This window comes from Tupaia chinensis, unplaced genomic scaffold (assembly GCF_000334495.1).
Source record: "Tupaia chinensis unplaced genomic scaffold, TupChi_1.0 Scaffold000465_1, whole genome shotgun sequence".
Lineage (NCBI taxonomy): Eukaryota > Metazoa > Chordata > Mammalia > Scandentia > Tupaiidae > Tupaia > Tupaia belangeri.
In genome coordinates, this window is record NW_006159974.1 from 1,128,937 (window position 1) to 1,156,426 (window position 27,490).

The window sequence follows — 27,490 nt, forward strand, 5'->3', positions numbered from 1 at the left end:
AAGGCCAGAAAAGATGGAAAAAGCTAACTCATAACAAGAAAACAGGTAACCTGATTAAAAAACGAGCAAGAGACCTGAATAGAATAGAATTCCTCAAACAATATACAAATGGCCAATAAGTATACCAAAAGATGTTCAACATCATTAACTATCAGAAATGGTTATTATTAAAAAGACAAATAACAAGAGCTAGTGAGGATGTAGAGAAATGGGAACTCTTGTACTTTGCTGGTGGGAATGTAAATTAGGTCAGCCATTATGGAAAACAGTATGGGGGTTCCTCATAAAATTAAAAAATAGAAGTATCATAAGACCCAGCAGTCCCACTTCTATGCATATGCCCAAAGAAACTGAAATCAATATGTTGAAGAGGTATCTGCATTCCCACGTTCACTGCAGCATTATTCACGTTAACCAAGACATGGAAACAAATGTCCAATGCCATATAATAGTTACAGAAAATGTGGTATATGCATGCAATGGAATATTAGGCTTAAAAAAGGAGGAGATCCTATCATTATAACAGTATGGATGAACTTGGAGGATATTATGCTAAGTGAAATAACCTAGGCACAGAGAGACAATTAATACATGATCTCACTTATATGAGAAAATTTAAAAAGTTCAACTCATAGAGGCAAAGAATGGAATGGTGGTTGCCAGGGGCTACAGGTAGGAGGGGGGACGGAGAGATGCTGGTCAAAGAATACAAAGTTTTAGTTATGTGAGATGAGTAAGTGTGGGGGATCGACTAAGGCCAAGCGCTGTGTTAGGCATAGGGGATGTACTGTATACCTGAAATCTGCTAAGAAAGTAGCTCTTAAGTGGTCTAATCACATACACAAAAGGTAACTATGCGAGGTAATTGATATATTAATTAGCCTGGTTGTGGGAATCATTTCATAATGCTTACACATATCAAAACATTATACTGTATATCGTAAATAAATACAATTGTCAATTACACTATGACAAAGCTGAAAAAAGAGGAAAAAGTTAAAAACAGGCTAAGATGGTCTAGAAAATGAACAGAGGAGGTAGACTTTCAGTTCAGTCTCAAAGGATGGCCATGATTTTTACAGGAGGGGAAAAATAAAAAATTGTAACAGGTGGTGGCTTCAGGAAATGATCAGAGGCAGGAAACCAAAAGGTATGTTCAGTTTACAAATAGAACCTTTTGGACAGAGAAGAAGCTCAGGGCTTTGATGCCTAGAAATACGTTTGAAAGCCCAGTCCTGGAGCCCTTATACACCATTCTAAGGCCCATTAGTGGGCACAGAGTTACAGAATTTTATCTGTAGGAAGATTCCTTCGAAAGAACCTAGTCCAGGGATTTCTACAACTAGCAGAATCAGATGTGAACTTTGTAAATGACAGATACTTGGGTCCCACCCCAGGCCTGACAGATTAGAATCTTGGGGGAAGGCTGGCAAGTTGCACTTCTGGAAACAGGTGGGAGATTCTCACACAGCCAGTGCAGCACGGGTCTGAGCACCAGCTTGGGGAACTACTGATCTGGCCCAACCTTCTTTAACATATCTTGGCCACGATATTTAAGGCAGTACTTGTTAGAAACAGGCACGATAGGGACATAAGTATGTGCAACACACACACACACAGACAGAGTTCCTATTTTCTAGATTTTAGAGACATAAGGCATAGTATAGGGTATGTTATTTTTATTCCATTAAATATAATATAAAGGCATTCTAAATCTCTTCAGGCTCATAATTACAAAAGAAAAACAAATGCAGACCTATCTGGGATCAGAAGGGGAAGTGTGTGTCTGGCTGGAGTATTTTGGGAGGACTTGGATTTGGCATTTAGGGTGGGTATTGAAGAATGAATGAGAACTGACAACATCCCTAGCAGGTGGTTGTCTGGCCCTTGTTTAAACACTAGCAATAATGGGAAACTCATTACCTTAGATTGGCCACTCATCTGGATTTTGAATAGCTCTAAGTTGCTGGAAAATGCCCCCTTTTGTTCCCATGATGATTAACTCATATCCACTGAGACACAGAATTTCAGTGACTTGCAGACTTGTTCATCTACTCATTCTACAGATGAGCAAGGTTAGGCAGAAAGAGGCCCAGGGGGTTGCCCAAGGTCACAGACATGGTGGACAAGAGCACCTGGATGGGCTCCCAGGTCCTCCAACTCCCTGTGAAATGCTGTTTGGAGTAAATAACATGGATGCCCCAGCTTTATTTAGAAATGGCCTTTGGATCTGAGCACTAAAACATGTTACAGCTCAGCATATATGGGTGGCAGGACATACTAGAAACTCAGTCACTTTTAACTAATCATAGGCTATTTCCCTGACATTCTCCATTTCCTCTATCACTTGATGAAACGCTATCAAATCACCCTGCAAGTACACACAGGGTCTTCGTTTCCCACTGGACTCGAACTTCTTTCTCCTTTGGACTCAACTCTTTCAAAGAAGCTTCCCATCACAGCCTGCACGGCCCGGCATGACCCAGCCCTGTAGACTTCTCCAGCCTTGCTTGCTGCCTAGGTACTTGCTTTTTTCTGCCCGATGCTCCAGAGCAGGGCTGGTTCCACTCACCACTCAGGTGGTCCCTCAGATGTGCCCTCCTCAGGAGGCCTTCCTGTCTGAAGACACCCTCTCTTCTCACTCTACCCTGTGACCCTAGTGTATCTCCTTCCTAATGCTTGTAACTATCCAACACGACTTTGTATTTATATCTACTTCTCTGAGAATAGCAGAGACCTTCTCAGTTACATTCACTATTATGTCCTTGGCTCCTATATGGCCTCTAGTTGGAAGTATTAGGCTTTCAAAAAACGCTTTACTGAATGAATGAATATCAGAAAGTAAAAACCCAGATTCAGAGAGCATGGCCTGACCACAGCTCTGAACACTGCTGGTGTGCTCTGAGTCAGGCAGACCTTCGATGTGAAGGGAAGTTCCAGATCATTCCTTGGTCCCTCATGTGGGCCATGTCAGCAGGTGATACTGTGATGAAATCACAGTGCACAATTAACCTGGGCCCAACTCTCTCCAGTGGTGTAGATCAGGGCTGTAGCAAAGTATATGGACACAGTTACAAATATTTCCGTGGACAAGGGACAAAGCATGGAACCACAATATTTATATAGAGGAGCTGTTTGAAGGGGAATGGATCTTGAAGCAGTGTTTGCAAAGCACTTGACAAAAGTACACTGATTTCCTTATCAAAGGCTGGGAAGGTTGGCTGAAATGACAGAGGGGCTGAGGACCCCACTCATGCCACCCACCTGTGCAGTATTAGAGAGCACCAACCTTACAGAATGTAGGCTACAGTGCTGTATAGACGCAAGATCTCTTATTAGCTCATTATTTCCTGTGTGACTTAGGAAAATTTACTTATCTTCTCTTAGGCTGTTGTTTTATCTGTAAATGAAGATGATGCTTCCATTCACCCATTCGCCCAGCCAGTGAACATTTACTGAGGGCTCAGTATGGCCAGGCACTTTGTTAGGTACAGGGTTTACAGAGGAAGCCAATATAGACAGAGAAAATCTTGAGAGGGACATGGAGGGACAGATAAACAAACACATTGAGATAAGTATTCTAAATAGGTACTATCAGATAATAAATAGCAGAGGGTCCAGGAGGACCTTAATTTAGATAGGTAATCAGACACGGCCTCCTAGAGTAGGCAAAGGCTGGGTAGGGGTCTGGGAACGATGGGCAGGCAGATGCAGAAAGTTCATCAGAGAACCTGGCCTGAGGACAGTGGCCAGGACAGGGTACTCTGAAGGTCTTGGTCAGGGTTCTGTGTTTGCCTTTAGGCATTAGGGAGCCACTGGAAGGTTATAAGCAAGGAACTGAATGACCTAACTCTGGCTACTGCATAGAGAAAAAGAAGGGGTCGGGTGGGGAAGGGATGAAACAAGGACCAGTTAGGAAGCCATCATGAGGAGCTCTTGTGACAAACTGTAGTGGTTTTACACAGGGTATGGCTGGCAGGGACAAAAGGACTGGGCAGCTCTGAGATCCATTTTGAAGCAGATAGAAAAGACAGTGAGGGATATAAGAGAAGATATAAGGGAGCAGTGAATATGTCTTACATTTCGAGATTAGGCAATGAGGTAGGCTATGGAACGACTTCCCAGGAAGGGAAAGGAAGAAGGAAATTTCAGCAGGTGTGGACGCTGGAGTAAGGGGAGTGGTTATGGGTTAAGAGTTCTTTCCTTTGGATTATCTAAGAGGTAATACCATATGGGCAATTGCATATGAAAATGGAATTCAAAAAGATCAGGTTAGAGAGTAAAAATTGCATGTTCAGCATAGAGTACTAAGAGATTCTATAGCAAAAAATGCCATTATTCAGAGATCTGATTGAAAAGAATTGTCCAAGGAGATTAAAAATCAATAGAAAAGTGAAAGGAAACCGCACAGGCACACTATCACAGGATATCAAGAGAAGAACATATATCATGAACGGAGTTGTTGGGTGATTAAATGCTGCTGAGGTAAGAGGTGAGATCTAAAAGGGTCACAAGAGAGTGCAGTGGATCCTGGACTGGAGTGGGTTGAAGAAAACTGGAATTATAACAGAGAGTAAAGATGGTTCTTTGATAAAGCTTGGCTAAGACGGTTGGCAGACGACGTCAGTTCTCTGTCTCACTCTTAAGATGAAACATACTAAAGCTTGTAGGAATGCTGAAGAGAACAGTACAGGAACTAGCAGAGGATCCAGGAGAGGGAATAACTGAAGCACAATGGTTCCTTTGGGAGTAGGAACTAGAAGATCCCAGAGCACATGCAGAGGAACTGGGACCTGAGGAAGAGGCACTTCTTCCCTCAGAGAAAGAAAAAAGCCAAAGATGGAAACAGCTTTGCAGAGCTGATGCGAGAAGGATAAAAGCAGCAGCTACTTTTTGGTGTTGTGAAGACTGGGTAAATAGGTGCACGAAAAGCATGTAGCACTACGCCTAGACTTGCTAAGTGTCAGCTGGGATTCAGGACATGCTACCCCCAAATAAGACACGTTGGTATTTAAAAAAACCCGCAGAAGCAGGATCTTTTCTCCCCCTATACCCCTACAGAGCGTCATGTGACAGGTGCCATTTGCTACATCCAGAGGAAAGTAATGTTACATAGGGACAGAGGGAAAAACAACAACAACAAAAAACAGAGCTTGCTCATTTTACTCAGTTTATAACCAACAGACCATAACACCCCTTTGTCCTCCAATCACACTTTTACAAATAGCCCATAAAAATACAGCTTCCCCATTTCTTTTGGTCTTCTATCTGAAGGCTTCTGTGTCATGTACAACTTTTATTAAATAAATTTGTATAATTTTTCTTGTTAATCTGTCTTTTGAGGACAAGTAGGTTGCATAAGGTTTACATCATTGGACTTCCATGTAGTCAACTGTGGTTCGAGTCTCAGACCCGGTGGTTTAAAACTCATGCTGTGAGGGACCAGTAGTTTGCGTAATGGCTATGTCGCTGGACTCCTATGTAGTCGACCACGGTTCGTGTCCCAGACCCGGTGGCTTAAACTCACGCCAGGTGCGTGTGCGTGTGTGCCCAAGATCCCGAGAGGAGAATGGAGGAGAAGGGATTGTGGTGTGGCCATCCCCCCTGGGGGGTGATTTCTCGCTTTCTATCTCTCTGTCTTTCTGGTGAGCACATGCACCCTATAGCAAAAACCTCTCAAAACAAAAAACAAAAAACAAACAAACAAAAAAAAAAACTCATGCTGGGCAAATGGAAGAAAAGGGACTGCAGCATGGCCATCCCCTCTAGGGGGTGATTTCTCTCTCTCTGTCTCTCTAATGAGTGCACACGCCATATAGCAAAAACAAACAAACAAAAACAAAACAAAACGAAAAACCTCTCTCTAAAAAGAAAAAAGAATCTGTCTTTTGTTACAGGGTTATCTGTCAAGAGTCTTATGGGTCCCCCTCTGAACATTATCACAAATGTGCTGTCTCTCTCCACCTGCCTATGTACATGGCCTCACATAAAGCATCCGTAGCCCTGAAAGATTAAAACTGATTACATATAAAATACACAGTAAAAGGAGAACATAATATTCCATCTCTGACATGCAAGAATAAATTATGTAGCTACTGCCTTGTAAACATCATAATTATTATTATTATTTAGGTTTTTGCCATAGGGCAAGTGTGTTGACCAGAAAGACAGAGACAGAGAGACAATGAGAGGTAAAGTGAGAAATCACCCCTCAGGGATGGCCAATCCCTTCTCCTCAACTCTCCTCCCAGGATTTTGGGCATGCATGCACACGTGCTCAGCATGATTTTTAAGCTACTGTGGACAGCCATGTAGGAGTCCGGTGTCTTAACCACCATGCTACCTGCTGGCCCCATGATTACTTACTTTTAAAAGAAATATTTCACATTAACAATAAAGTAAAAATAGCAAAATGAACATCTATGAGACTATTTCTAAGATTTTGAAACGTCCTTTGTGCCCCATTATGAAAACATCTATTCTAAATCGCCTGTTTATTACCATTTCTTACCTTTTTTTTGGGGGGGGGGGTTTGCTATAGGGCACATGCGCCTCACCAGAAAGATCACCCCCCAGGGGGTATGGCCACACCGCAATCCCTTCTCCTCCATTCTCCTCTCGGGATCTTGGGCATATAAACACATGTGCCCAGCATGAGTTTCAGCCACCGGGTCTGGGACTCAAACCATGGTTGGTCACATGGGAGTCCAGTGACATCACCATTATGCCAATTGCTGGTCCTGATATTTCTTACTTTTATTTATGGTTTCTATTATTTATGTTTTCCTAAATAACATCAGCTAAATTTTGCACATCCTTGGATTTCACTCACCTGTCACTACTACACTGTATTCTATCATAGAAATAATTTGACATTTATTTTTGAAAGTTCCCATGTTGTATAAAACTTTTTCTAAATAAGTTTGGGCGTTCTTCTCTTGTTAATCTTTTGTTATTGGGATTATACCAAGAAGTTATAGCCTTCTTTCTACTATGATGAGTATCTGGATTGTTTTCACTTGTTTACTATTTTTTTTTTTTGGAGAGGTTTTCGCTATAGGGCGCGTGCGCTCGCCAGACAGAGAGAGAGACATAGAGACAGAAAGCGAGAAATCACCCCCCAGGAGGGATGGTCACGCCGCAATCCCTTCTCCTCCATTCTCCTCTCGGGATCTTGGGCACACACGCACACGCGCCCGGCGTGAGATGTAAGCCACCGGGTCCGAGACGCGAACCGCGGTAGACTACGTGGGAGTCCAGCGACATAGCCATTACGCTAACTGCTGGTTCCCACTTGTTTACTATTTTCAACATTCTTGAGTTTCTTTTCTGGGGCAAATAAGTTTATTTATAGTGTATACTTAGGAGTGGGACTGCTAGGTTAAAGTGTATGTGGCTGCTTTATTACCTGAAGCCAAACTGGATTTCAAAAGGTTATATTGAATGATAAAGCGGGGAGATTGATATCTCTGTATTGACTGACATGCATGGCATTCCCTTTTGAAAAAGCAATGGAAGTCAATGTAAAGTTATATGTAATCTAGTGTAATAGAAAGAAGATTATGATGATAATAAAATTAAAAAAAAAGGTTAAACTAATATACACTTCTATCTTGACTTTTAAATTGTGATCTATCTGGTAGGTATAGGTAATCTGCATGTGATTAATTATTATCAAGCTTGACATCTTTTTATATTATGTATTGACTACTGATTTTTTTCTTCTGAGAATGATATTTATGACTTTTGATCATTTTCTTACTGGGAGGATTGATATTTTTTTTTCTTATTGATATGTAAGAGTTTTTGTTTAATATTTGGGGAATATTAACTTTTTAAAAATTTGCTATAGAGCATGTGTGCTCACCAGAGAGACAGAGATAAGAGCAAGAGAGAAACAGAAAGTGAGAAGGTCCCCTTGGGGGGATGGTCACACTACAATCCCATCTCCTCTCAAGATTTTGGGCACACATGTACATATGCCTGGCGTGTTTTTGAAGTCACCAGGTATAAGACTTGGACCATGGAGCTGGCCATGTGGATCCAGCCATGTTAACCACCATGTCATCAGTGACTCTGTGAATGTTAATCTTCTTGTTAATTATGGGCATGTAGCTGGTGTCCAAGGGTGCCCTACATGTGACTGTAACCTTAGAGGGCATTATTCACACCATAGGTATTTCCGCGTCCCGGACCCGGTGGCTTAAAACTCATAATGGGCGCGTGTGTGCCCAAGATCCCGAGAGGAGAAGGGATTGCAGCATGGCCATCGCCCCTGGGGGGTGATTTCTCACTTTCTGTCTCTCTGCCTCTCTCTGGGTGGGCCACTCGGCCTATAACAAAAACCTCTTTAAAAAAAAAAAAAAAAAGGGAGGTTTTTGCCCTAGGGTGCCTGTGCTCACCAGAGACAGAGACAGTGAGGGGGAAAGTAAGAAATCATCCCTTGGGGGGATAGCCATGCTGCAATCCCTTCTTCTCTATTCTCCTCCTGGGCACACACTCACATGCACCCAGCGACTGGGTCCGGGACTTGAATTATTGTTGGTCATATGGGAGTCTAGCGATGTAACTGCTAGGCCATTTGCTGGCCCTGATATTTTAATCTTTATCATGATAGACACTCATTAATTAGAGTCTCAATCTTCATGATAAAAAGTTTCCAAGAGAAGATGAATATTGTCTTGAGAAAAATGGAACTTGTTCCTAGTTCAAACAATGGTATAACTAAGTTATTAGCAGTGTTCTGGACTTTTCTTTTCAATTTTGAAGGCTATTACAGGTTTGAGTGGGGGACTCTCAATTTAAAACTTCAGTTTGGCTGACTGTAAGAATCTCTTCCTATACGGTTTCCTGTTTAAGAACTCCTACTCAATCTGAAGTTATATTCTGTATTTGTTTCTAAAAGATGTAAAGCTTTAAGTCATCACATATAACTTGTGTTTGCTTATGGTGTGAGGTTGGGATTCAATTTCATTTAATTCCATATAGATTAACCAACTATCGGAGAACCATGTAGTGAAAAGAGCCTCCCCCCCGCTTTCTCACTGGCCTGTTTTTATATTTACCTTCCATATATGAAAGGCTGGGTCAATTTCTGGCATATTATGTTTCACCAGTGTATTTACCTCTGTGCCCATTACCACAGTTTTTGTAATTTGATAGGGCAAATCCTTCATTTTGTTCATATTCAATATTATTTTGCTATTATTGACCATTTGTTTATACATATATGTAAATTCTGGAATTGGTTTTTTATATTTCATAAAAAAATACTGCTGAGATTTTTATTGGAACTATACTGACCGATTTTATGGTGCATTTGGAGAAAATGGGCCTCTTTAATAGTGTGGATTTCTAGCCTTTAAAATCTTATCACCCTCCATTTAAATTTTCTTTAATATCCTTCAATATACATGTTATATTTTTTCCAAAAAGATTTGATAGTTATTGTCATTCATTTCTAGGTATCCTTTTTCATTGTTGCTATGTCCTATGATCGCCTTTTAAAAATTACATTTCTGGTTTGCTGCTGATGTAGAGATATGCAATTACTTTTGTATATTGATTTTGTATCTAGCAACCTGGTAAATAATTGAGGCTCACTTGAAAAATGACAGTTTTATTTCTTCTGTTACAACACTTATACTTCATGTCTTTTTCTTGTCTTCTATGCTAGCCAAGACATCCAATATAATGTTAAATAAAAATAGCAATAGTAGGTATTCCTGCGATTTTTTTTTTAATGCCAGAGGGCACATACACATGGACATGTGCACAGCAGAAAAAGAGAGAATGAGCATCCCTCAGCAGAGTATCTGGTCATGTTATAATCCTTTTTCATCCAATTCTCCATCCTGCCAGGATCTGGGTGCATACACACTCACCCAGCATGAAGTTGACAAGGCCAGGACTTTAACTCCTGGTCAGTCATGTGAGATCTGACTTTCTTGGCAAAGCACCTAACTGTTGTGCTTTGGAATTGACCCTTGTCCCTGGTTTTAAGTGGAAATTAAAAAACATTTTTTTTAATGGGGGAAGGTACCCTTAAAGGACTCTTGTCATGCCTCAGTCCACCATCCAGTCTTCCAGCCAGCCAAGATCACAGGTGTGCATGCATGTGCCCGGTGAGCATGTTTCATGTCCACCAAAATCCAAACCCCAATCTTCCATGTGGCTCCAGCATTGCAGAGTGGCATGCTCATGCCATGCCAGTACCTTAAGAGAATCTGGCTAATAGCACTAGATTTGATGACTGACGTAGATTTTTGGTAAATAACTTTTAATAGGTTAGAGAGGTTTCCCTTTATTCCTAGCTTGTTGATAACTTTTTATCATGAATAGATTTGAATTCTACCAAATTCTTTTCCTACAACCAGTGAAATGATTTTTCTCCTTTAATATGCTAATAGTATAAACTTACATTAATAAATGTTTCTGATATTAAACTAAACAACCTTCTTGGGATATGCCAAGTTTGACAGATACAATTTAATATTACCTTTTTAAGAACTTCTGCTTATCTATTCATAAATAAGCTAGCCTTTCCTTTTCTCTTTTTTTTTGTACTCTTTTTGTTTGGTTTTGGTTGATCAAGGTTATACTAGTTTCATAAAATGAGAAAATGTATTTTCTGAGAGTGTTTGCAAAATATTATAACTAATTGTTTGTGAATGATTGATAGAACTCTTCTAGAAAATTGCCTAGACCTTGTATGAATAGCTCTGTCATAGTTACAAGGGTACTCAAGTTTTCTACTTCTTTAATCAATTTTAGTAGTTATAATATCCTAGAAATTTGTTCATTTTAAGACATGCCACCAGCAGATCAACAAGTGGCATGACGCTAAAGGCAATGGATCCCACACGGCCAACTCCAGTACTTGAGTCCCGGACCCCAGACTTGAAAAATACGCCATGAGCACGTGAATGTGTGCCCAAAATCTCAAGAGGAAACTGGAAGAGAAGGGACTGCAGCGTGGCCATATGCCCACAAAGGGTGATTTCTCACTTTCCTTCCCTCACTGTCTCTCTCTAGCAAGTACACATGTCCTATAGCAAAAATCTTTAATATATATATGTATGTGTGTATATATATATATATATATATATGCCTAAAACTTCTTTTAATATTCTCTTGCATCATTTTAATCCCTGCTGCAGCAGCAATGTTATCCCCATTCTTATTGTTAACACTATTTTTCTTGATGAGTAAGATGAGTATTAGTAGTCTTTACAAAAACTAGTATTTGTGATGTTTCTCTCAGTTCTTCATTTCTGTCCTTACATTTATTATCATTATTAATTATATTTATTATTTCTTTCCTCCCATGTAAACTTATTCTGCTGAACTTTTTAAAAGTTTATTTTCCTTCCATGAACAAGAGAGACAGGTACCTCCAATAGGTTCTTGTTGCCACAACCCACGCCCGACTTCAGCTAGCTCCAGATCATAGGTATACATGTGCCCAGGGTATTCGAGGAAGTCTCTGGACAAACTGAGAACCTTCCCATGTGTGTCAGTCTGCAGAGTAATGCATTTTACCACTGCACCATTGTTCGGCCCCTCTGTTATACTTTTTTAGCCCTAGATTTTCAATCTTTTATTTTTCCTCTAATATGAACACTCCCCCCCAACCCCCGCCCAATTTGCTAGAAGGTACATACTTGCCAGAGAGAAAGGAGGTGAGAAGATAGCCCCGTGGAGCATGATCACATGGCAATCCCATCTCCTCCATCTCTCTCTCCTTTCAAGATTTTGGGCAGGCACACACAGGTGCCCAAGTGTGTTTTTCAAGTCACTGGGGCCCAGGATTCAAACTGTTTAGTTGGTCATGTGGGATCCACTTTAACCACCATCTCACAGGTTGGTCCCACCCAAGGTAATATTTTAAGAGTATTTTCTTCCCTGAGAACATTTGATCTAAGTACTATGGGTGCCCTATAACCAAGAAGTTGCCTATGCCAGCTCTTCATCCCTCAACCTTTCTAATTAAATCTTTCTTAGGAAGAGTAGAAGCAGAGGAGGCAATTTAAAAGACTGTTATTAGCGTTTTCCTAGTTTACTAAGAGACTGTTTAAATTATTATTAAATTAAATTATTGAACTAGAATAGGCTGTAATTGGATTGAACATTTAGGTTACTTCTCTCACACCCATAAATTGGCTGGGCTTGAGAAACATACAAATTAGGGATAGCACTAAATACATAAAAAATAATTCCACTTTCAATATGAGTTAAATTTGATGACTTTGTTATAATAATTTTAAGTAATTGTAATTGCAATATTTAAAACTTTTCAATCAATGATAATATAGTTATATACTAGTTTCTTCTAAAATATTCCTGACTATGTCTTCTGGAATCTCTTTCTCCTTATTAATAGCAACATGTCATAACAAAAGGATTGAAGTAAAATAGTTTAAAACCACCTCCAGGGGAAACCTCTATGTTCAATCATTTATTAATAACCTTTTTGAAAGCCCAACAATTTTTCAATTCCGGAAGCCGTGCCCAGTGCTAGGACAAGGTGAACAAGACAAGACAGGGGGCCACTTCCCATACTTTATGACTAATGGGGAATCTAGACAAAGTTACAGTGGTCTCAGACACATGACGAACACTATCACGAGTAGTGTGGGGCATAAGAGGTATACGGTATACAGTAGGGAGAATGCTGCCCATCAATTGTGGGTGATGGAATTCCCTCTTTGATTAAAGGATACCCAAGCTGTAGTGAGCTGGGTAAGGTGGAAGGAGGGAAGAAATGTCTCAGGAAACAGGTCAGTCAGGCAGAAGCTTACAGGCAGGTAGAGAAGCTCCACACATTCAGAGGCCTGGCAGAAATTCAGAACAGCTGGTATATGAGGTGATAGGTAGTGAGTGGGGAGAAGGGTTTAAAAAGGTCGGCAGTTATCAGATTATGCAAGGTTTCTCAGACCACAGGAAGGAAGGAGTCTGGAGTTTGAACTGAGAACCACTGAAGGGCCTAAGAGGCACCTCATCCACGTTAATGTTTTCTGTAATATCATAACACACTACAAAATATGTTCTTGCAGGAACCATGAAGTCCTATGTGAATTTCTTGCTCTGTGAAAAACATCTTTTGTTGTTTTTGTTTTGTCTTATTTTTTCTTTTGAGGGGAGACTTGAGGAAGGAAGTAACTATACAAATTCTGGGGCAAAGAATATTTTCTCATTCACAGTGTACATTTTTGCAGGAGGAATGGAAATACTTTGAGACAAGTTCAAAGAACGGAACCAATAAATAAAATCCCACCTAGCAAGCACTGAAGACTTCTAGAGCTAGCCTCTGAGTAGAGATGGTGGCTCTGAAAACAATTGAGCTGAATGGATCCTGGACCAGGACATGCTGCCCTCTGGCCTTGCTCACAGGAACCCCATCCTTGTGTGTGGTCTCGTCAACAGTCATTCTCTGCCAGGTAACTGCACCCTTCAGAAACAAGTAAGATTTATCCCCTTCTACTAAAACTGGCTTACTAGAAAGCACTAATTATCTGATATAAATACAGTAATATAGGGGCTAGGAGGATACAAAGGATACAAAGTGGCAGACATACAGAATGAACATGTATAGAGATCTAAAGTACAACATGAGGACTATAGTTAATAAAACTGTATGTACTATATTTGGATTTCTACTAAATGAGATTTTAGCTGCTCTTGCCACACACAAAGGATAACTGAGATGATGAACGTGTTCATTTGCCTCTCTCTCGTAACCATTTCAGTATCTATATGTATCATGCTGTATATTTTAAATACATACAGTAAAATTTATTTGTAAAATACAGCAATTAGCAGAGACTTCATAAATATTTGCTTTTCAAATAGCCTTCACAACATAGGCAAATAGGAAGCCTAGATATCTCTCAGGCATTTCAAATCTAATATATCTAGAACCAAATTCATTACCCTACTGATAATGTGGGAAACTCTGTAAGATAACTGGCTTAGAAGAGAAAGGGGGAAAGAAAAAGGCCGTTGCAGTAGTACAGCAGTAATGCAGTGCTCTGTGATGCTGAGGCATGTGGGACGGTCCTAAGTTTGCACCCCAAGGTCTTTCTCTACATGCTGATCCATGAGCCCATGCTAGAAATCCAAGCTGGCTGGGGCTGGGGGTGAATCGTGGCATGTGGACCTTGTTAGAGGTGCCTCTACCCATTAGAAGAAATACATAAATAACAATTTTTAAAATGCAATAAAACCAAAAACAAATGTGAGGGGATGGAGTGGGTGTTCTACATTAAAATGGAATAAAGATACACACACACACACACACACACACACACACACACACACACACACACACCTCATCTTCAAACACATCATGAGAACCCTAATGAATCCCAAGTATTTTTTTGTGCTCTTTTTTATTTATTTTTTTTGGGGGGAGAGTAGTTTTAAAAAACATCTTGGGAATAATTACAAAAATTTGATTTGGGATTAAAAATTATATAACCTAGAATTACTATTAATGCTACAAAATATGATATTTATGGTTACTGTGGTATGGTAATGTCCGGTAATGTTAATGGCTCCTTAATTTTAGTGGACACACATGTGTTCAAGGGTACATACCATGCTATTTGCAACTTGCAAAAGACTGGGTAGGAGCAAATGTGGAAGATATTAAAGATTGTGAATCTGGGTAAAGGTGTACAGGTAGACAATGATACTATCTTTCTGCTTTTACATAGCTTTGAAATTTTTCAGAAAGGAAGAAAAACAAGCAGATATAAAAGTACACTGAGTTCTTTCAGGTAGAGAAACACTAAGCCAACTGGTCTCTGAAAAGCTGCTGAGCAGGTAAAAGAACAGATAAAATCAAGCGTGGGTAGGGATAAGGTCTTTCTCATCAAGTGAGGGTTTGGTGATACAATTCCAAGGACAGGACTATTCAAATCCATCAGAGATCTGGAATATGAGTATCCTCCTGTCCTTACCAAACTAAGTGTGAGGAAAGTTCAAAAAGTTCATGGAGGCTGGGAACCAGCAGTTAGCGTAATGGCTATGTTGCTGGACTCCCACGTAGTCGACCGCGGTTCGTGTCCCAGACCCGGTGGCTTAAATCTCACGCCGGGCGCGTGTGCGTGCGTGCCCAAGATCCCGAGAAGAGAATGGAGGAGAAGGGATTGCGGCGTGACCATCCCCCCGGGGGGTGATTTCTTGCTTTCTGTCTCTATGTCTCTCTCTGTCTGTCTGGCGAGTGCACGCGCCCTACAGTGAAAATCTCTCAAAAAAAAAAAAAAAAAAAAAAAAGTTCATGGATGTCTAGGCTACCCTGTAGCACTGTCCCAGTGGTCCTGAAATGTGATAGTCATGCACATGTGTCCAAGATCCTGACAGGCTGGATACCCTGCCAAGGGTTCCCCTTGCCCCACTCTCTTTCTTATGTATGCACATGTGCCACTATTAAACAAAAAAGTTTTTGGAAAAGTGGAATTAAAATACGAGTTGATTTTGGTGCAAAAACTTTTTTTGGAGAGGTTTTTTATTCTTTTTTTTTTTTTTTGCAATAGGGTGCATGCGCTTGTCAGAGAGACAGAGACAGAGAGGCACAGAGCGAGACATCACCCCTAGGGGGATGGCCACACTGCAATCACTTTTCCTCCATTCTTCTCTCGGGATTTTGGGCATGCACACACACGTACCAACATGAGTTTAAGCCACCAGGTCTGGGACTTGAACTGTGGTTGACTACGTGGGAGTCCAGCAACATAGCCATTACGCCAACTGCTGGTCCTGGTGCAAAAACTTTTAAATCCAAGCATAGCTTTTTTTTTTTTTTTTTTAAGAGTTGTTTTTGCGATAGGGCGTATGTGCTCGCCAGAAAGAGAGAGACAGAGAGACAGAAAGCGAGAAATCACCCCCCAGGGGGGATGGCCACATCGCAATCCCTTTTCCTCCAGATCTCAAGATCTCCTCTTGAGATCTTGGGCACACACGCACACATGCCTGGCATGAGTTTAAGCCACCGGGTCCGGGACTCAAACTGTGGTCAACTATGTGGGAGTACAGCAACAGCCATTCCGCTAACTGCTGGTCTCAGATAGCTTTTTCATAATATACATTTCTCATAAACATTTTGGAACCCCCCCCCCGAGAGGATCGATGAGGCAAGATATTATAAACCAATAAAAGAAAACAAGATCTGCTCTACTTCCTAAAATTTTCATAATCAGCAATAGCCATTCCTCTACAAGATGCCTTAGTGTCCTGCTACAGTCTTCCTAACTAACCCCAATATTCCCTCCTCCTCTGCCATCACCTGTCTAATGGAGAATTTGCTAAGTAGCAGCCCCAGCCACTTACTCTGGCCTCTGGGTCCAAGAATGCAGCCTTCCTAGACATGTGTCCCTGTGAATAGCAGAGCCACACATTCTCACACTTCTCCTAATCCTGCTGCCTCCCCATAGTCTTTGTGTCCTCTGTGACTCGGACAGTTACAAGAAGACAGGGCTGTGAAAAAGCCTTGCTCCCTTTCCTCATCAGTCTGGTACCATGATGACTTCCATTCTTCCACAAGGAAAAGCTAAAAAGGTGAAAATGACTAATTCCACAACAATAACACAATTTTTGCTTTTCTAAAATTCACTGACTCACTACACGGAGGCTTGGGAAGGAGCTTGGGTATCAAGCATTTCGACCCCCGCCTTTGTGGATACCATTCCCATTCACAGATAGCTAGGGTAGACTTCCCAGGTGACTGGCCACACATGTGCCCCCTGACTAATGGCCCAGTCCTTCTCTGGAAGGACCCATTAGAAAACATATCCTTACTCTGAGTCCAAACTTGCTTCTGGTGGCTTCTGCCAGATCCTCTGAATTTCAAGCTTTGGATCACATGAACCCCCTATACTCCCACAGTCTCTCATAAACATACCAGATTGTCCTACTCTGTCCCTCCACAGGAGGTCTCATGGCAGCCACAGCCCCAGACTAACTCAGGGTGATTCCTTGAGGAGCTTTGTGGGATCCTAAAGGCTGGCCTACCCAATCCCAGTCCGCTGTGGGAAGTGTCAACCACATGGGGTGCTCCTCCCCTGAATCCATTGTACTGTTTTACTTCCAAATATGGCTTCTCTTTCTGGAAGGGCTCTCATTGAGGAACCAGAGGGAAAATTACATTGCAAAGCAAAAGATCTGCATGATGTGGGGTTGGTACGGCCATGAAGGTTCTCATCTAGATAACTGCCTCTGTAAATAGCATTTATTTAATATGAATAAGCAGGAAGACCAATTAACCATAAAGGGTGGCTCAGGATTTTAAATAAATATGAAAGCTTACCTCCCCTTGGAAGCTCTTCAGCAGTGGTGCTACCTGCTTGCGCAAATCCTGGAGCAAGAGGGTAGATCCGGAACCAGCCATTTGTGAAGGAAAGAGAAGGGAAACATTGGTTAAAGCTTCCTAGGAACTGCTTTGAACTCACTGCTGATAATCATTTTTTTAAAGTAATCCCAGTACCTCTCCTGTTCATTCACTCCTAAAAACATGAATAATGTCAATTGGCATTCAAAAATTTAAATGAACTTAAGATTTGATTCCTGCAAAATCCTGGTTATGTGTCTTATTTTGAATGTGCTATGGACTAAAGTTTTGTTGATGTCAGAATAAAAAGACAATATACTTAGAATAAAATATAGTACAATATAGGTTTGATTGTTGTTATTACCTGAAATGGATTTAGGACACCATCCTGCATTCTAGCTGTTATTTTGGTTCACTATTGATGAGAAATACAGTCATGTCTGATATAGTAGCTGGAAATGTTATTTCAAGCCACCAATACCCATTTCAAAACTTCAGAGCATCCTAGAGGTATGTACATATGATCTCCTTCAGAATATTTAATGTAAAATGCAGTATTGAGAAAGTGCTTCTAATACTTTGAAAAGACTTGAATAAGACTACTTCTTTACTGAGAGTTTTTTCTGAATATGGTCTTTGTGCCAGAGCCGATTCAGTAAGTCTTGAATAAGGCTTATGCATTTAATTTTCTTTTTTTATTTTTAAAGGTCTAAGGCTGACTGTGATGTCATGCCCAATTGAGACTGATTAGTAGTGGCAAAGATAGACACACACCAATCAAATCATAACATGGGAAAGAAGCATTTCAGAAAAAATAAATCCAGTGTTATAGGCAAATACAAGAAAGATAAATCCAGGTAAAGAAGATGAGGAGCAGTTTCAGAGGAGGTGGCATGTGATCTATGAAGTCAGGCAGAACTTTTATGGGTAAAACCAAGAGAGGTCAAAGCGCTCAGCTCTCAGGACTCCTGTCTGTATGTTCTGTCTCTAATCCTGAGAACAGCTGCATCAAATGTATAGATGCCACTGGTCCTCTCTCCAGAGCTCCTGGGAGGAGCAGGGACATAGAGAGTCTCAGGGGCTCATAATGCAGAAGGTGGCAAGCAGAGCAGGATAGCCAAGGTGTCGAATTCTGCTGGAGAGCCTCAGTTCCTTGTCCCTGATGTGCTTAAGGAACCACACATTCCTGGTAAGAGGAATAAAAGTGTAGTTACTGTGGGTTCACAGTTCCTGGCATACCATAAATGGTTGGTAACAGGAGTGACTTTGCTGCATTCTCTGGCACCCAGATTTTCAAGTCTTTTGTAAAAGTGAATGAAGAGATAATTTGTGCCCTACAGAGGAGGTGGGAGATGACCCCAAGCCTCTCCCACTCTAGGATGCTGGAGCTCTCTAGTGGGGTCCCTTCTGCCCCACTCCCCATATGAGCCACCCTAGTCAACACCTGATGTACACACAAGGCAGGTTTTTTTTTAGAGTGAGAGATTTTTGCTGTAGGGTGCATGTGCTCACTAGAGAGACAGAAAGACATAAAGTAAGAAATCACCCCCTAAGGGGAATGGCCATACCACAATCCCTTCTGCTCCATTTTCCTCTCGGGATATTGGGTATGCACGCACATGTGCCTGGCTTGAGGTTAAAGCCACCAGGTCCAGGACTTGAACTGTGGTCGACTAAGGGGAAGTCCAGCGACATAACCATTATACCATCTGTTGGTTCCAAGACAGGCTCTTTTGGTAACTGACTGACAGCACTTTGCATTCCTTCAGCTCTGCTCCTAAATCAAAAGCCCAACTCTATCCTATATTCCTGCAGCTCAGCTTGCTCACAGACAGCAATCAGACCACTGCAGTCCTGCCTCTGCAGCAAAGTATGTAAGACCAGAGGCCCAGGTGTTTTTGTGGCTATCCTGGGGGTGGAAGAGCTTAACTTTTTCCGGTTATGAAGGCTTCTGAGGTGCTGGGAAAAGCTACTGACCCTTCTCTCAGGGATAAAACTGCACATTTTTTCTTCAGCGTCTTCCTAAAGCCTATTGAGGGCCCCCAAGCTAAGAAATTTCAATCTAGCCTGTGCTGTCCAATGCAGTTGCCACAAGTCACATATGGCTGTTTATACTTAAATGTAATTAACATTAAATAAAGCTTAAAATGTAGTCCCTTAGTGAGACTAGCTATTCTCCCAACACTAAGTAGCCATGTAGCTGGTGGCCATTGCACTGGACCACACAGATCTGGACCAATTCCATCATTACAGAATGATCTACATGATAGGGCTGTACCATGAGCTTTTTGCCAAATGTAATTAACCCAATATTATCTTATATTATAACCCTGCAAAAACATTTGATCGGGAAGTGTTATAGTTTCCCTTTTAATTTTACATTTTTCTAAAGGATGCATTCCTAAACATGATACTATTATTTCCTTGGAAAAGTTCAATACTTCTTGTTCCTCCATTGGATGATTTCCTGTTTTTATACTAAGTTCAATGACAGAAAATAGTCTTTACCAACCTCTTCTTAAATAAATGAGGCTCGCTGAGGTAAGCACGATAATGGCCCCTTAACATTGTCCATGTCCTAATCTCCGGAGCCTAAGAACATGCTAGGCTACAGAGTAAAAGGACTTCATGGGCGATTAAACCAGGGATCACGAGTCAGGGAGATTATCCTGGATTATCCAGGTGGGCCTGATGTGGTCGCACTGGCCCAGAGAAAAGGGAGGTCAGAGGGTCAAGAGTCAGAAAGTGAGACCTAAAGACAAAAGCAGAGGGTGGAGGGAGGCAAGAACCAAGGGGCATAGGTAGCTTGAAGAAGCTGAGGAAGGCCAGGAAACAGTCTCCTTTGGGACTTCGAAAAGGGACACAACTCATGCCTGCACCTTGATTTCAGCCCAGTAAATCCCTGTGGGTTCCTGACTTCCAGCACTGTAAGATAATAAATTCCTGTTGTTTTAAGCCACTTAAGTGCATGGCAATTTGAACATACTATCTCATGTAGCCAGTTCTCCTCAGAGGACAGCACAGATATAATGCTGAAAGGGAAATGAAAGAAAAGATGAAAAAGCATAGAGCGAAAGAAAACAGCTTACTGTTTGAACCAATAGGGACGATGGCATAAGACCATGTCTTAATTAGGAGGAATAAGCCACCTTTGTCAGAAGCGCAGTCACCACTAGTAAGGCTGTAGCAGCATAAATAGGAGTGTTCACTGTGTTTGCTTTAGGGCCGGAAGAGGGGGTTGCTGGACTCCCTGGCAAAGAGAGGAAAGGGCCCTATGGGACAGGAGAGGGGGAGGCAGAAAGTGCCTCTTAAGGTAGGTGGCCCCATACCCTTCTCTTCTCAAGGACAAACAAGCAGGACAGATGCAGGGAGCGACTTCTGTCACACGCTGCAAAGATAAGATGATGGATGCAATTTGTTGTTTGTTTCCCAAAAAGGCTGACTTGGTAGGAAGGCATTTCGGCAACGAGGTGTCACTGTGTAACCAGTGCTCTCACTCGCTAGCAGAGTGCTAAGGGAAGCACAGAGGTAAAGAAGTCCATGGCAGGCAAGTCTGGCACACAGGACCCAGCTCCATTCTCAACAACAGATCCATGTCAATTTTATTTTTTAAATTAAAACATGGGCCCAGCCACCACGGCACAGTGGTAAAAATGCAGGGCACTAAAAGGGTGAAAGCCACAAGCCAGACACGAGTTCAGCCCAGGTTGCCCTAAGAACATGCCAGGCATGTATGTATCTAGCTAAGACCCTAAGGAGGATTAGGGAGGAGACAGTGATGTAATGAGATCCTGTCCAGGGTACGTCCTCTCTCTCACGTGTGCACACGCACTCCCTATTGTGTACATGTATGTACGGAAAAGTGAGATGTGAAATTCAAGATGTGAAAAGTGAGACATTAAAATATAAAAAATTACTAACAAGGTATTTTCTATTCTGCTTTGGTATTAAGTCTTTTTTTAAAGATTTATTTTATTTATTATTAATATTTCAATTCACTAGAGAAAGACAGAGATAAAGTGAGAAAGCAAGTCGCCAGGTCCAGGACTCAAACAACGGTTGGCCATGTGGCAATCTAGTGCTTCAACCAGCATGCCATCTGCTGGTCCCAGTATTAAGTCTTTGAAGTCTGGTGTGTACTTTACATTTCTGCACATCTCAGATTGGACTGGCCATACACCAGGTAGCCACAGACCTACGTGGCTAGTAACCACCATGCAGAGCAGCTGGCAGCTGGAAGAGGTACTCACAAACCAGTGCTTGCCTGGGAAAGAAGGTCAAAGATGGTGTGCCCCTCTCAGAGAGAGGTAGGAGGGAAGAATATAGGGCCAAGAGAGGACGGAGTTTCAGGACAAGAAAGGTACTCACAACAAATGCTGCTAGGGAGGTGAGGGCCAAGGGAAGAGTTGGATTGGTGACTGATGAGTGCCTTTGAATGCTGAAGCTTTGAAAGCAGCTTCAGCAGCTTGGGGAGATGGAAACAAAATAGTGTGTGAAACTTCTTGAGAAATCCACAGTCCAGGGAAAGAAGGGGGAGAAGGCGACAAGGTCCAGAGAGGGTCTTGGCTCATCATTACTATTTCCTGAGTGGCCACCTCATGCTGAGCACTGCGTTGTTTCCTTTCCACGTGACTCCAACACGGGGACTGACCCTGACATTCAACAGACATGGACACCTGAGGCTGCGGAGGGAAAGGGAATTTGTCCAAGGTCACAAAACACAGCTGTAAGAATTAGGATTTACACCCAGCTCTCTCCAAGGCACATGCTACAGAGATTGCAAAATGGACTCGATCCCCTTGGCCAGGTCTGGGGGCAGGGTTGACAGATGGTGGCCACCCAGGAAGCAACATGGCAGTGAGGTGTGGGGAGCAGAGAAGGGGGTAACGTGCATCACTCAAAAGGCTTATAAAGGGCTCAAACTCAGTGGGGGAAATGGTGAAGTTGATGAAGTCATACAATGAGCATGGCTAAGGGATTTGAGAGCACAGCAGGGAAAAGAGAGAGCTTGATGGAGGAGTGCAGGAAGGCGTCAGGCACAGGTGCAGGGCCAGGTGTTCTGAAGCTCAGACCATCAAACAGTGCCTCTTTCCAGGCTGGTTCCCTGGGCTACTCCTACCTCACCAACCTGGCATGGGGCCCATCTCTCATGAGAACACCAACTTTGAGAAGTCTAGGAGATAACAACCGTTTCTATATTCTATTATGAAATTCCAGGAAGGCAGATGCCTCTCATCATGTCGTCAAATAAAGTAAACTTCTCGTAACCAACCCACTTATCCTCCCCCACCCCAGGCAGGTGCATGTGCTTCTGAGGAAAGAGAGGGAGGGGAGAGGATCCCCCACAGGGAATAGTCACACTGCAATCCTTCTCCTCCATCTTGTCCTTCTTTCAGGATTTTAGGCAGACATGTACACATACCTGGCATGTTTCTTAAGCCCAGGTGGTCTGCGACTCAAATCATGTGGTTAGTCTTGTGGGATCCAGACCACCGCCCCCTCCCCTACAGGATTTAAAAAACCATTTCGTTGAGCATATTCATGATCCCATATAGACCTACCAAAATAACCTTTTGATATGAAAGCCAGGTGTGTGTGTGTGTGTGCGTGTGTGTGTGTGTGCGTGTGTGTGTGCGTGCATGCGCACAGCACACGTATTTCTTTAAGGACAGCTGAAGAAGAAAAATTCACACACATCATAAACAGATAACTATGTATTTCAAGTCACCACAAACACATACTTACTATAATTTCATTTTGGCAGTTTAAAAAATTCCTTATCCAATTCTATTGCCTGCAAATATTATCCAGTTTTGTACTAAATTAGGAAACAGATAAAAGGATGCTTAATTCTGCCCATGGGATTCTCTACTGCAGGTTAGTAAGGACATCACACAATCTATTGTTTTGTTTCTTAAGTTTATTTCTGCAGAGAAAGGGAGAAGACAGGTACCTTCAACAGGGTCTCATGCTGCTCTCCCCTTTCAAGCCTTCCCAGCCAGCCAGGATCACAGGCATGTGTGCACATAAGCCTGTCGTGCATAGGTCAACTCAGGAACCGAACCTGACCTCCCGAAAGGCCTCCAGCACCACAGAGCCCTGTGCTGTTGCTGTGCCATGACAGCTGGGCCATGATTCATTGTCTTTTTAGAACAAAGTGCCCTTTGCTGTCTGGAGGGCACCAGAAATCAGACTGCCACCTCTGGTCCTTGTACCAACCCACATACCCACTTTATAATTGCAAACAGAAAAAAGTGGAGTTCAGGTTGATATAAACCACACTGGAATGAATGATAATTAGATAATTAATACATATTTTAAAACATAATTTAGGGTTATACACTTAATTCAGTTACAGATATTTCAATGATCTTCCATGCCATGCCATCTATTGAGCAAAAAGCAACAAATATCAACACGTTGAAAGCAATGTCCTTGAGATTATTAGTATCATATGTCTGTTGGCAAAGGCCAAAATAGCTCATTTCAACTTTCTTTCCTTTAAGTACATAGCAAGTAATAAATAATGTTTATACACAGACGTTTTCATGTGAAAAAGATTTTCATTATTCTCTTAACTGCTGATTCACAATACACTTTTTAGATCAGAAAACTGAATAGCAAAATGCTACTAAAGAATTTTCTAGGTAATGACAATTGCTGGAGAAAATCATTCTGATTTAAAAGCAAAATGGAGACAAAAGTGCATCCAGCTGTACCTACAAAGTGCCAATGGGAGTTGCAAAACGCATACTACTTGGGCCCTTGTGGGGTGAATCATGGCTTTCTGCCTGCATGGGATACCAGGTCTCTGGAAGGTTGCTCTCTTTAGGGTCTTACCCAATTCTCATTTGTAAGGAGGCTGACCTAAGGTGCTGGGCCATGCATCCCATAGCAACATGCTACAGCGCTAGAGGTAGACTGGCTAAGATGACCCTGATGCCCACCTCTGTGTCTGGAGAAAGTGGCTCCCAGGACACTCCTCGTGTTTGGAAGAACAAGTTGCTGAAGGTGAATAGCAGGGACTCAATATGTTATCAAAAGGAGGCTGTGAGCTACCCAGGCATCTTGGAAGACACAAAATGATCTCTACAAGTATCTGATAATCCAGAGTGTCTGGATGTTGTGCTAAATTTTATAATGCCCTTCTCATTTTCACTCCACAGTAACTTGGATGTGTTTCTGTGGGAGAACTCTATGTTTAAGACTCATAGCTGTGTCATGACGGTACCATATTCCCTATGGTGGCAGCTCAGAGTGAGGTCTTGTCTTCTCTGATGAAACATGGTCTTCTAAGAGTACTGGGGCAGGTGGGGGTGGGGGTGGGGGAAAGTTGAGCTGGGACAACTCTGAAAGCCTTGGCTCTGTGACTCTCACAGGTATGTCAATCATGACCCCTGCCCCTGGTGCTGGGAGCAAGAATCCTTTGGGACCCAGCCTGTGGCGTGGCAGGCAGTGACTACATCTGTTCAGTTGCGATCTTCTGTTTCAGGTGTGCCCCCGCCCAGGGTATCATTCAGTTCTCCCCTTTCCCCCTGGTCTCAGAGGACATTAACAACTTCATTACATCTGGGGGGTGAAAAGTTTAACACTCAATAGTGGCTAAGCCAAAATATAAACTGACTTGCACTGCAAACCTTAGGCAGTGCTTAGGCACAAGGAGGTGGCAAGTCATGCACCCACCCAGGACTGAAAATATAATCTCTAAATGAGTTTACTAACCCTTGGCTTTCTCCTTAGTACTCAGGCCTCACTGCAAGACAATTCTGACGTTACAATGTTTCAGGATACATTCAAAGAAAATCATTAAGTAACACAGTTCATTAAATCTGATACTAGTAAATATGAGATGTACCATGATCCATTTTCTTTTTTTGCTAAAGCGCACATGCACTCTTCAGAGACGGACAAAGAGAGAGGAGCAGGTGAAGAACGTATGGTCATGCCACAATCCCATATCTATTTTTCCATCCTGTCAGGATTTGAGGCACACACACATGCACCCAACATGTTTAACAAGCCATTGGGGCTGGGTTTCAAACTGCAGTCAGCCATGTAGAATCTGGCTCCTTTAACCACTAGGCCATAGGACCGGCTGTGTACCATTATTTTATGCTATGCTAAGAAAAACTGCTTTTTAAGTTTTGATGTCACTGGTTACAATATCCACATCGGCTTTAAAAAAATTAATGAGAGTGTGTAATACATAAGAGAAAACCACCCTCCATAGGGCTTGTTCACACTGAGATCCCCTTCTTCCAGTCCACCAGGATCCTCGGTACTTGTATACACGTTTGATGTGTTTCCAGGTTGACTGGGCTAGGGACTCAAATGATGGTTGGCATGTGGCTTCTGGCTCTGCATTCTGACATGCTACCAGCTACGCCAGGGAGGTTGTGCCTTGCTCTGAAATTGAAGGTAGTAACAAATATAAAAGTCTAGGTACTATAAATGATAAAATATGGTACACCATAAATGAAATAAAATTAAAACAATAGGTTCTGAGTTCCATTTTGTTTTTAAGCTTTAGCAGCCTAAATTTCAGATAGGTATTGTAGTTACACTTTTTTTTAAAGGGCCCTGCCTTGTATTTTAGAGACACATAGTAAAATATTTATGGAAGAAATATGATTTTTGCTTCAAACCAATTTACTAGGAAAAGGTAATGGGTGAGAATAGAATGACACAAGAGTGTTGATGGTTGTTATGGATGGATGATGAGACATGGGGTTCACGGTACTACTCACCCTACCTTGAGTATGTATGAAATATAAAATGCTTTTAAAAACCTGTATTTCACTCTGAGACACACTAAGCCTTCAGCTGACTGATCACACAGAACAAAGAGGGAATTATGAGACTGGAGTGAGGGGCTGCCTCTCTGAAATGACAATCTATGAACTAGTTAATTAAAATTGCCATCATCATCAAGTTACCTGGAAATCTAAGGGTCATCTGGTCCAATCTCCTGCCTAAGTTTAGGATACCTCTTTGCAATATCCTGGCACCCCCACCCCTACTGGGACAGATGTTGATGTCAGAATCTGCTTTATCATAGCATCAGGAATTTTCAAGCATGTGTGAGGGAATGCTGATTTTCAGTGAAAAGCTGTCCTGAGGTGGGTGCAAGTATAGTAATTACTAGTAGCAGTTGGTGAATAATTCACTTTAAGAGAGAGAAACTAGAGCAGATTCAAGGTGATTCCTATGGAATGCACTCTCACTCACTTGGTTTATACGTGTTTCCTCAGCAGAAGACCAAACAAGCAGTTCCCTCATCCCTGGGTCTGCTCAGGTGAACGTGTCACACATGAGAAAATGAAGCATGCAGTGGATGGAGCAAACATTCTCTGGGCCCAAGTCTATCCTCAAAAGGCAGCTGGCTAGTGAAGCTCAGAATTCCCAATAAGGCCTTGAAATAGCTGAGAACACAGCTCTTCCCCCTCTACTCACCTTTCCTCGCCACTCTTCTCTCTCAACCAGGCACTGCTTTAACCACTCCTTTGTGGTTCTCCCAGCAAAGCCCTCCTCCCCCGGGTCCTGGTTCCTTCTGCTGCTGCAGGGTCTCAGGTCTCTCTCTCAGCAGATTATCTGCTAGTTGTTCCGAGTTCCCATCAGCATCTATAATGCCAGCTATTCTCACGATTCACATTGTGTAAGAAGCCACCTAAAAAGCCCTCACTCGTGATGGAACAAAGTTCTAGAGAAGAATGTGATTTTAAGAATAGCCACTGAAAATATCCACTGTATCTACATATATAAAGAATATTATATATATATATACACACACACACGCATATATAAAAATATAAAAAATACACTATATCTACATATAAAGATTATATGTTAATATACATTATGTTATATATAATAGTATTATATGTACTGATATATATAAAACTAGAGAAGAATGTGATTTTAAGAATAGCCACTGAAAATATCCACTGTATCTACATATATAAAGAATATTATATATATATATACACACACACACGCATATATAAAAATATAAAAAATACACTATATCTACATATAAAGATTATATGTTAATATACATTATGTTATATATAATAGTATTATATGTACTGATATATATAAAATTATATAGGGACCAGTAGTTAGTGTAATGGCTATGTTGCTGGACTCCCACTAGTCGACCGT

At 41.7% G+C, this 27,490-nt stretch overlaps 1 protein-coding gene across 2 annotated transcripts in view; it reads right to left on the bottom strand.

Annotated features, from left to right (window-relative positions):
* The window catches only part of CUX1 (cut like homeobox 1), a gene marked incomplete at its 5' end in the record, with an annotated part of 362,656 nt that overhangs the window by 229,587 nt on the left and 105,579 nt on the right, over window positions 1-27,490 (bottom strand). For both annotated transcript variants that reach the window (XM_014590579.1, XM_014590578.1), the window contains 1 exon segment: window positions 17,309-17,356. In XM_014590579.1, coding sequence (XP_014446065.1) covers window positions 17,309-17,356 — 48 coding nt within the window.